Source organism: Bactrocera neohumeralis, chromosome 2 (assembly GCF_024586455.1).
Source record: "Bactrocera neohumeralis isolate Rockhampton chromosome 2, APGP_CSIRO_Bneo_wtdbg2-racon-allhic-juicebox.fasta_v2, whole genome shotgun sequence".
NCBI lineage: Eukaryota > Metazoa > Arthropoda > Insecta > Diptera > Tephritidae > Bactrocera > Bactrocera neohumeralis.
In genome coordinates, this window is record NC_065919.1 from 54,447,648 (window position 1) to 54,460,058 (window position 12,411).

At 29.9% G+C, this 12,411-nt stretch overlaps 1 protein-coding gene across 1 annotated transcript in view; it reads right to left on the reverse strand.

Annotated features, from left to right (window-relative positions):
• The window catches only part of LOC126768084 (protein similar-like), a gene marked incomplete at its 5' end in the record, with an annotated part of 55,485 nt that overhangs the window by 19,213 nt on the left and 23,861 nt on the right, over positions 1 to 12,411 (reverse strand). Inside the window, one exon of the mRNA XM_050485977.1 lies at positions 11,517 to 12,343. Within this exon, the coding sequence (XP_050341934.1) occupies positions 11,517 to 12,343 (827 nt within the window). The remainder of the gene's footprint in view (positions 1 to 11,516; positions 12,344 to 12,411) is intronic.

Here is a 12,411-nt window from a genome sequence, read left to right on the forward strand (position 1 = left end):
AGACATTTTCTGCTGGACAAGTTGGGTCATAGGCCTGCTGCTACTACTACAGCGCCAGCCAAACCGAAACGAATTCTTATTTTACAAAGCATTTATCTATATGTTGAGGTCAGTATGTCTGTATGTATGTACATTTGAGTTAACCCAACCGTCCGTTATGTGCATGAGTCATTTATGAGGTATGTCATTGTATATTGAACTGTTGTTGCTTTTTTCATTTTTGTCAAAGAAACAAATTTACACACTATATACTTAACTAACAACCTTTAATGGTTGAGTCAATTAACTTATTTTATACTTTTCCACTGCTCTGCATGTTTTCGTTTTTCAATAAAAATTATTTTTATGTGCTAATTATGCGCTAATTGATTTTGAAATGTCATATTTGCTTATATGCGGTAAATATATATTTATATATATATTTTTTTGCTTTTACATTATGCTAGTTTTCTGCTAGATTTTCGTCTTATATGTAAATTTGACATATAGGAATATTATTATTCTATTTTAAAGCCACATCGATAATTTACTGTTATGCTAAATATTGACCACACGTTAAGAATTCTATTGTTACTGTAGTTTTTATATAAGTATATTAGTCTAAGGTTCCTAGTGTTCATGTATACAGCTAATGCGCCTAAATTTATGCTACGATTACTTAGCTGCTAATTCATTCTTTTATTTTGCACCACTAATTTATTTATTTATTTTACTACTTTCTTTTCGTTCGGGACGTTTGCACCAACGATTTTAGCAACATGCCACACAGTCAACGACTGATTTTCTTTCTAACTACTGATTAGTATTTCTAAATATGGTAGTCGTTCCGTATGAGTCTCTCATGCCAATCTTGCTTTCTCAAAAATCAATTTCCTATAAAGTATGGATTATGATTTCGTATAATTGTATTAATTTTTTATATATTTTATAGTCTAGATTCAGTGGTGTTTGGTTGCCTTAATACACGGATAATTGTACGAGTATTTATAGATAAGTGAGGTTAAGGTTGTTCTCCTTATAGATTATTACTGATTTCACGATATTATCACTGCTCTTTAACTAGGATGTAACTCCTGGTTACTAATATAATAAAGTTTCAATATCCGTATTGATGTAAAACTTATAAAACTTAATATTTAAAAAAATTTGTGGCACTTTTTTAAGAAAAAAAATATAAAATAACATTTTAATGAAAAACAAAACCCAAAAATTAATTATTTAAGAAAAAAAAAATTATATTTTTAACGAGAAAAATTATAAAAAATTTTAAAGAAAAAAAATAGATTATAAAGTTTTTAATGAAAATAAAATTCTACAAATTTTTTTATTAAATAAAAATGTCAAGTCATTAAGTTTTGAGAGCTTTTGTTATTAAAAATATAAAATTATATTATATAATATTAAATTTTTTAATAACAAAAGCTCTCAAAAATTAATGACTTGACATTTTTATTTAATAAAAAAATTTGTATAATTTTATTTTCCTTAAAAACTTTATAATCTATTTTCTTTTCTTTAAAATTTTAAAAAAAATTTCTCGTTAAAAATATAAATTTTTTTTAAATTTTTAATATATTAAATGTATTTTATTTTAAATTTATAAAAAAATAATATTTTTTAACGATTATTTTTAAAGAAAAAATTAATAAAAAATTTATACAAATTTATTAACATTTTCTGCCAAAAAAACTGTCCAAAAATGACATTTTGATTTTTTCACATTATATCACTAAAAACTCTATTTCTAGATCATTGGTATCATCAAAAATCAAAAATGATGTTTTTTAAGGAGCAAAAGGACCTACGAGTTATCTCGTAGTTGGCGTCTGGGAAAGAACGCTACGAATTATCTCGTAGTTGGCAGTCAACGTGTTAAAAGATATAAAAAAATGTATGAAAAAATATAAAATTTTGAATTTTTATAAAAATATATAAATTTTTTTAATAAAAAAGTTCAAAAGATTAGATTACTTGAAATTAAAAAAATATATATTTTTTAACGAAAACAATTATAAATTTTTTTTTATTTTAAAAAATTTAAATAAATATTTTTGTGAAAAAATTCCAAAAATTTAGTCGCATGAATTTTTTTTATAAAATTTTTGAATGCAATAGAAACATAATATTTTTTAAAGAAAAAAATTACACAAAAAATATTTTAAAATTTTTAACCAAAAAAATATTAAAAAAAGTTATTATAAAATTTTTTAATGAAAAAATTTCAGAAGTAAATTACTTGAAATTTTCAATAAAAATTTTTAATGAAAAAAAATGTAAAAAAATTAATTACTTGAAAGTTTCTAATTTGAATTAATCTATTTTCTATATGAATTTTAAATTTATTTATTATATAATTCAAATCAGAAAAACAAATTAATTAGGAGCATCCCAATGAAACAAAAAAATAAAGTTTTTTAATGAAAAAATAATAATATTTTTAAGGAAAAAAATTATTGTAACATTTTTAACGAAAAAAATATATAAATTTTAATGAAAAAAAAATTATAAAAAATATAAAATTTTTTAATAAAAAGAAAATCAAAAAAAAAATTTATTCACCTGAAATTTTTTAATTTAAATTAATCTATTTAAATTTGTATATTATCTAATTCAAATAAGAAAAACAAACTAATTAAGAACACCCTATACACCACAGCTGGTAATTAATTATTTTCCAGTTTCACTTATTCGTTTTTATTACTTTTTGCAATTTTTAAGTTATCTATTTAATTTTTTTTTTACTTTTGTTTTTTGCGTTTTATTGCGCGCAGTCTTTTTTTAACACTTAACTACAATTTTACCAAAACTTTACACAAATACAAGCATTAATGTACGTACACACACACACATTTATGCAAGTGCATTTCGCTCTATAATATTCTAGTTCATCTACAATTAGGATTAGAATTGCTTTTCAAATACCATGAACTGCTTGATTTAATACTAGTAATATCGTTTTAGATCTAATACTGTGTATCAATATGTATGTAGATTTCCAAAAGTATATATTAAATATTTAAATTGAATAAAAAAGCGTAAAATAATCAATTATATTAAAGGAAAAAAATTTTAAGTTTTCTGTATCCGAAAAAAATATTTTTATTAATTTAAAAAACAAATATTTTTGAAAAAAAATTAAATTTTGAAAAAAAAAATTTTTAATTAAAAAAAAATTTTAAATTTTGAAAAAAAAATTTAATTAAAAAAAATCATTTTTCGAAAAAGAAAATTAAAAGGCTTTTTTTTTAATTTGAAAAAAAAAAATTAACGGATTCTTATTCGAATCACAACCTACAATTGTTATGTGATTATTTTATTTACTTATTTTTTTTATAAAAAAAAGTTATACGAGAACACCGTACATGGCTATATGAACATTCGAACCTAAAACAAACTAAAAATTAATTTTAACCGAGCATGAACTGTTATCATAGCAACATACTCCAAACTAATGAGTGTTATTAGTTGTGCTGCTACAACAACAACAGCTTAAAGAAAACTTTATAATCAAAATTATTTCAATTATTAGAAAAATATTTAATAATACTTTCAATTGAGCTAATCTACAACTTTGTTGGTATGTAAATTGATCTAAACACTGCCACTTCATTTTCTTGTTCTTAAATTACAGTTATTTGCTTATGACTACGGTAATTCGACTACAGTTATTATATTTAATATATATTTTACTATATACTATATACTATATGTATGTACATATGTGTATATATATATTATATGAATTAATTACTTATACATATGAGATTTTTTATTATTTTCCACAAACAATTGCGTATGTATTGTGGTTATATTGGTTGTTGTTGTTGTTGTATAAATATTGTAAATGCAACGCTGGAGGTAGATATGTCCTTAACTGAAAATGTGTTTCGATTATTTCACTTATTGAGGTAGCATTGATGCGTCGTTACTTTGTTGTGCATGAATGATGCATGATTGTGTGTGTGTATTTATTGATTTCACTGATGATTTCCGCAACGAAAATGTGTCATAGAAATGAAAGGCTGAATAACATAAGCTCAACACAAAAAAAGTCAATAGACTCTTCAAAAAAGACACAAAAAAAGTATAATAAATTGTAACTAAAAGTTAGCAGGCATAAAAAGTGAAAGCAAATAAGCTATAACTAAAGTTGCACAACGATGCTTAGTCATCGCGAATACACGACCAACTACGCCTACATTGATTGTCGCACATTTATTTGTTTCTATTACACAATATTACAAGGCTCATCAATGCGCGTCAAGGATGAGTGTGCGGCTCGAGGCCAGAGAGCTATTCAAATTCGAAAATCAGGCAAACACCTCCCACACACGCACATACTTGAAGGCATTCGTGTGAACTTTTATGTATGTATATGAGTGTGTGCGTGCTTGACGAGCGGATTAGGCTACGCAAGCTGTGGGGTAGACTGACAGTTGAAGCTCGGAAAGCCAGACAGGCAAACAAGCCAAGAGACTTCATGGCAGACGAGAAGGTAGACAAGTAGGCGATGATACACACACACATATCTATAAGTATAACGAAGTCGTAGAAATATGTTTGTAAGCATAAATGTATGCATATACACAAGTGAGTGAGCCAAATTGTCTCTAGTGTAGTAAATATGGCAGCGGAAGCGAAGCAGGAAACAAAATCACAGCGTGAGACAGTCGGAAAAATCCAAATTATATGTACATGCATATATATATACGTATGTATGTATGTATGTATATATAATACACATATAGTAAAACAAAGTATGTCAGCGCGGTAGTTTGTTAGAGTAAATGACAAGCTAGGCTGTTACACGTCAAGTTATAAAGCAGTGGGACATGGCGTATGAGCAATCACAAGGCAGCCTAATAAAATGTGGAATACACATGTATGTATATATGTATGCGTGTGTGTACATGTGACGGATTAGTGGTAGGCACTGACTTTTTTACGAAAAACGCTTAACACAAAATCAATATTCTGGGTGTGAAGGATATATAGCAAGCAGATACTATGTAGATACATACATATGTATGTCAGAGAGTGAAAGTGAAGAGCAAGAAAACAAAAAAAAAATATTTTTGTTGGTTTTTAGTACACACGTGCTACATACACACATATTTGTTTGCATGTGAACATCTGTTTGCGAACTCTTTGCAACAGTTCTTTGTGAACTACAAGATATTGCTACTTTCTGTGGAAAAATTCCGCACGAAAATGCTATAAAAATGCGCACAGGCCAATCCAGTACCACTAGTGCCTTTGAAGCAGCAAAGGAGCGCACAATTGATATACAAATGTATGTTATACGTGCAAGAGCTCGTCGATAAGACTATATAGCGAGTCGAGGTTAACTTGCTGTTGCCTACATTTAGGCGCATGTAGGCAATAAAGCAATCAACATGACAGAGCTTTTACTGTTGTAACTAAGTATATGCGTCCACATTAAATATTAAAGAGAAAGTCATTGCTTGACTTGCTTGGAAATTGGTTTTAAATTTTAATCGAATTAATATGCCAACTTTGAAAATTCACTTGACTTTGAATGAAGTGGCTGATAAAAGTACTTTTACTATATTATAGTTGGAACAAAAATAGAATGCGTAATTAAATTTTTTTCTTAGCAGGCATAGTTAAATACCATTGCAATTATTTGCAGATGTACAGCTTGTGTGTAAGCTTCATATAAGGAGATCAAGAAAGATATACAAATATAGTAATCAATTAGTAGTTACTCAGAATATATATGTATGTATATATCTAGAAAATATGTAGCAAATTAAATTGCACGCTGTATGAACATACATATGTATGTATGTATATAACAATCTATGTAATAAAATTCTGTACTCGGTTACTGAGCAGCATATTTTCCTTTGTTTAAATGAAATTATCATAAAAACTTAAGCAGCATTGATATTGACAAATATTGAAAAACACTATACGTACAACGATATGCATATCAAAGGAAGCATGTAATGCCGCAATAAAAAATGTATAGGCAATAACTGTAAATAGGCGCGTAGCACGCAAGTTTACTAAAGGAAATAGTGCACATAGACAAGACAAATTATACCTTGATAGGTATACAGTATACCAGCGTTTAAGTAAATTTCAAAAATAGACTCAATAACGAAGCGTTTGGTGAGGTCAGTGGGCTGGTAATAACAAAAACTATGTATGAACATGGCATGAACATGGCATGAGAGCCTTGAAAACGATAAAGGGAAAAGTATACACAAGACACATGAATAAAAGTACAAATATTATAAATATATAAAAAAATACAAGAAAAAACTGTTAACTTCAACTGCACCGGCAGTATATACGCTTCACAAGTGCATTTGTTATAGCACAAAATAGTAAAAAAAAGTTCTTTATCTTAATTTTGAACGTTCAGTTTGCATGACAGCTTTATGTTATAGTAAACCGATCTGAAAAATATTGATCGGAACTTGTAGCTTTGACATAGAAAATGAGTTCTGCCAAATTTCGTGCAGATATCTTGTCAAATAAAAAAGTTTTCCATGCAAGAACTAGTTTTTGAGCGTTCAGTTTGTATGGCAGCTATATGTTATAGTGATTCGATCTGAAAAATTTCTTTAGAGATTGTAGCACTGCCTTGAAAAAAGATCTCTGCTAAATTTCGTGAAGATATATTGTCAAATAAAAAAGCTTCCCATACAAGAACTTGATTTTGAGCGGTCAGTTTTTACAGCAGTTATACGTTATAATAGTTCGATCTGAAAAAAGTTGTTTGCAGATTCTTGCATTTTCTAGAAACATAATCTGCGCAGATATCTTGTCAAATAAAAGATTTTGCATACAAGTACCACATTTTAAGCAGTCAGTTTTTATGGCAGCTATATGTTATAGTGGTCCGATATCGGCGGTTTCAAAAAATCCGCAGCTTCTTGACGAGAAAATTGCGTTTGCGCATTGGTATCTCAATAATTGTAGGGCTATTTGTTCGGAGTTGAGGTAAATATAAAATATATAATATGAATTTGAAGTTGAACATGGCGTATGAGCAATCACAAAGCAGCCTTCTTAAATGTGTAATACATAAGTGTATATAAAGTAAATAATTATAATCAAATATGTGCATAAAAAAGTTTGTTCAAAAAATTATATACATACATATAAATAAATTTCAATATTTACTGTTATTTTATGTGTGGTGAAAAAGTAAACGCTTATATTAATTTTAAAGAAAAAATAAAAATTTGCAATGAAAAAAATGAAATAAAACCAACTTTGTTCAGCAATTTGCATTATGTTTTAGAAAAAAATCTTATTTATTTTTTCATGATGTTTAAACTTATTATTATCAATATTATTACTTTTTTTGTTATTGTTTGCATATCGTCTGTTCACAACTCGAGGCTACGCTTTTGTAAACTAAAACTAAATTAAATCGAAAGCATAAGTGGTGTCTTATATAATATATGCATAATAGATAATTTAAAAGGAAAATATTGCTTAGCAACTAAAAAAGGAAAAAATAGTACAGTATGTGTGCATATGCATAAGAACTTCAAGTAGTTTGAGCGTATATTTAGACAAGACAATGTAGTAAAGATTATCAAAAATAAACTTAAAACTAAAGAAGTTACTTTACAGCTTATGTAACTAAGTAAATAAGTGGGTTTAAATGGATAAACAGCGTGTGTGTGTGTAAAGATGCAAGTAGTTTTGAGTATGTGATGTCACCTGTTTTATATATTTAAAGCACTTTGAAGAGCGTGCGGCGCTAGTTTTGGCTAAATAATGATAAATATTACTATTTGTATGCAAATTGCGCATGTTTGAATATAAATAAATTTTTGAAAATTCAAAAAAAAAAAATTGTTTTTGCAGTTTAATATTTTATTGTTTTTAGCTTTGTAGTCTCATTTTTTATTGTTTAGCTTTGTTGTTTCACTACTTTGTAATTTTTGTTTTGAAGTTTTATTTTTTAAATTATATTGTGTTTTTGCATTTTTACTGTTTTGTACAGTTTTGTTGTCTCAATATTTTCTGGGTTTTGGTTTCTTTTTTCTAGTTTTTTCTATTTAAAGCTTCATGTTGTAGGTTATTTTGTTGCTATTGCAGTTATTTTCTTTATCTTCCTTACTATTGTCACAACTATTACGATCTTTTTACTATGCAACTGTGTCTGTCAACTATTAGTGGCTTTTAATGAACTAGCAAATTTAGTGTTTTCGCTTATGCTTTTTATAACTATTCTAATTTATGCTGCCAAAGTCCGTTTTGCACCTTCCTTTTGCAAACAGTTAGTTTCTGCCGCCATCTGTGTCGTTCCAAACGTTTACAGCTCGTTTTTACCGTTGAATTAATACATAACATTAATATTGTATTTCATTTGCTTAGTATTCCAATGTTTTTTTTGTTCTCTTTGCAAATTTCTTACATATGTACATATGTAATTCCGCTATTCATATGTAAAATTATGTTTTTTATTTTTTGTTGTCGTTCTAATGTAGCAAAATCAACGCATTACTTGCTAATGCTTGTGTGGCTGTTACAAATTTTACTTTCGTTATTTTATTTCTTGTTGTTTTTGTACCATCAGCGCTCCAATTTTTTACATTTTTTCTACTTTAAACACAATTTTTCGCTATATTTACCACAAATTTCATAGACATCTAACTCTTTACTATTCTAATATATTTTCGTATTGCTTCTAAAGTTACTAATATTTTGTTTATAGTCAACAGAGTTATGGTAAAAAAAAGGAAAACTGAAATGAAACTGAATAAAAGTACGAACGCCTTATTTATGTGCACAAACTAAAAATGGTGGCAACACGCATGGTCTTACTTTGTCTTTGGCGAAAACAAGGACTTAAAAAATGCTTTGGTGGACACAAGCGCTTAAAAAAAATGTATATGTTTTTTTTTTTGCAAATAATAAAAATAATTTCAAATTATAAATATCACGTGGTTAAATTAGCAACATTTCACATTTCTAAACTCAAAAGTACTTTCTAAGCTTAAAAGTTCGTTCTTACTTCGAAAACTCTTGCTGAGCTCAAAAACTCTTTTCTAACCTCAAAAGCTTGTTCAAAAACTCATATCTAACACTAACATATCATTCTAAACCCAAAAACCTCTTTCCAAACTCAAAATTTCATTCTAAGCTCAACAGTTCAGTCTAAGCTCAAGAGCACAAACTAACCTCCAAAGCTCATTTCGAACCTCAAAAGCTCTTTTCTAACCTTAAAGGCTCATTTCGAACCTCAAAACCTCTTTTCTAACCTTAAAGACTCATTTCGTACCTCAAAAGCTCTTTTCTAACTTCAAAAGTTCATTCTTAGCTCACAGGCTCACTTCTAAAACTTTATTATAAGTTCAAATGCTCATTTTAGGCTTATTTCTAACTTCAAGAGTTTGTTTTAACCTCAAGTGCTCATTTCTAACCTCAAATTTTATTTTCTCATCTCAAGAGCTCATTTCTAACTTCAAGAGTTCGTTTTAACCTCAAGTGCTCATGTCTAACCTGAAAAGTTCATTTTAAGCTCAAATTCATTTAAGCGCTCATTCTAGGCTGAAAAACTCATTCTAACCTCAAAATTCAATTATTAACCTCAATAGCTAATTTCTAACCTCAAAGGCTCTTTTCCAAACTCCAAAATTGCTCCATTAAACTTACAAATAAATATAAACTGCTTTATGTTGCACACATTTATAGAAAAATCTTCAATTGTGCCAAACCAAATTTGCTGCATCTGTTATGTGGCGCAACAAAAACAACAAAAAAGCTATAAACTCATTGTGTAGGTAAAATATCAAGCTAGTAGCAGTGTTTAATCACGCCCCTTTCACCCCTTTCACCACAAAAGTGTTATTGCTAAAATAATATTAAACAAATCCACGCATGAAAGGCTGGAAATAAGCGAAAAATACAACAAATTGGCTTTCTAATGTTGGCTCTCTGTCTACATATACAACCACCAAAATAGCTTAGCTTTATAGTATATGTATTTGTGTGTGTGTGTGCGTGCTGCTACACAAATAAAAGGAAAATTCTATCACAGTAGAAAATTAAAGTCGCTACAGTTTGTGCATAAACACGTCTAAATAATTTAACCCTATTTAAAAATACATATGTGTATGCGTGTGTGTGTATTTATGTTACATATGTAACTGAGTCAATGCGAACAAGCTATAGTGTTATAATATTAGCTGTTTGTTTTTGTTTTTTGGTATGTGTGCGCTAGTTTCGCTAACTATACGGCAGACTAACTCAAATCTCGAATTTAGTGAGTCTTCTAAAGACAGCGTTACGCCTTCACTTTGTGGGCTGAAACAGCGCATAAAGGCATGCTATTGACACGGGCGCATTGTTGCGTCTGCCATGCTGAGCTGCTGGAAATTATTGATTAATTTAATATTTTTACGTTTGTTTTCCTCTTCTGCTACGCATACAATAACCACTTATTACATTAACGCTCATTTTTGTTTTAGTCAAATAATTTTATATATTTTATTTTTTTAGCTTGCATTTTTGCTTGCGCTTATTTCATATATATATATATATATATATGTAACTAAATTATTTATTTACAGTGTCCGTTTTAACAAATTTAACAACTTTAATTTTATCCTAAAAAAAATTCTCCTTTTTTGGTCAACTTAAAGCTGAATTTAAAATTAGTGTAAATAACAACAGCGGAGAATTGATTGCATCTTCTGATATATGGTTTTATATATAAAGTATTATATATAGGTATGTATATAAATACACATGTGTGTGTGTGTGTGTGTTTGTGTATGTTGGGTTACATACGTGTGTGTATTGCTATAACAAATCTCGTAGCGTCTGTTTCTCCACATTTCTCACGCTGCTTAGTGCTATTCGACTAGTGCTAAGGTTATAGTTTAAACTATTTTACTAGCTTACACTCATAAACGTAATTTTTAATCAATAATTTTATTGTAATAATATTTTAATTTGTTCTAGTACTAGTTATTAGATATAAAGAATATTTTTTTCTATAGTTTGCTGTATCTACAGTTTTCTTTAGCATAACTTACGGCGTTACAACTAAAATTTTAACAAAACATGTTTGCGTGCGTGTGCATGTATACACACGTATTAATCATAAAATCGATCCATCTACAAAATTTATAAAACTAAATAAATCAATTTGCAACGTTTTAAAGTAAACTACGCGCTAATTGTGTCTGAAGGCATTCCAAACACAAGCCTGTAACCGAACATTAGCGAAAAAGAATATCAACTTTTCAATTTGGTTTTTGTAAATTGCTTTGTGTTTCCATGTACAACGGCAAATAAACGGTTGTGTTGGTTAGTTGCTTAGGCAAATGTATTTTTAAAATACAGCTTTTGGTGCGCCAATGTGCGGCGCTGGAGTGGGCCAATGTTTGGCTGTCGAACGCCACAAGGCGCGTCAGCCAACAATGTGGCGCACACCACGCCGCCACACATGCGTGCGCAATTTATGCCTTCGCTAGTTTTTTGGGCCGCATCGGCACCAGACAATAGCCTGCACTTACATCGCAACCGCTAATTAGCAAATTCTTCAGCACTGAATTCGATTGTGGTTGTTGTTGTTGTTGTTGCATGCCATTTGAGTTGGCTTTTAGCTCGGCGTTGGCGACCCAGCGTGACACGCCATTGCTGGCTTTGCGCGCCTGCTGTTGTTGTTGCAGTTTTTGTTGTTGCTCCTTCAAGTGTTGCGGCTGCAGCGGCGACACCAGCTGTTGCAGCAGTTGTGGCACAGCCTGCAAGTCCATTGCGGCGCTCTTCATGCGCTTGCTCTCCAACTGTGCGTTGGGCATGGAGCTCACCAAGTGCCGTTTATGCGACTGTTGTTGTTGTTGGTGGTGTTGTTGCTGTTGTTGTTGCCTTTGTTGTTCGTGCTGCTGTTTAATGTCAATCATACGCACCGGTGTAGCGCCAGCTGTGCCAAGCGCTGGTGTTGTTATTGCTGTTGCTTGGCCATTCAACAGCTTGATTGTTGTGATTTTATGACCGCCACGTTGCGCTGGCAACATTTCATCTTTTATTAGCATTTTATTGCTGACATTGAGCTGTTGTTGTTGTTGTTGTTGCTGCTGTTGCAACAAAATATTCTTAGTGTCTTGTATTGTTATCAATGGCACGGCATTCAAAATTATATTGTGCTGCTGCTGCTGCTGCTGCTGTGGTGACGACAGATGCTGCTCCAGACGCAACTGCGTTTTGCAATCGTCCAGCTTGTGTTGTTGTTGTTGTTGCTGAGTTGGTGAATTCAGTGATGTCACGGGCGAGGGCGAAGCCGAGGATGAAGTGTCGCTGACATTGATTTGCAGCAACTCATTCCAGCAGTCAAGATTCCCAGCTATACGAAGTAGCGGAGGAAGATGGAGCAAAAGGAAATTAGTAAAAGTTGAAATAAAAATTGAAATG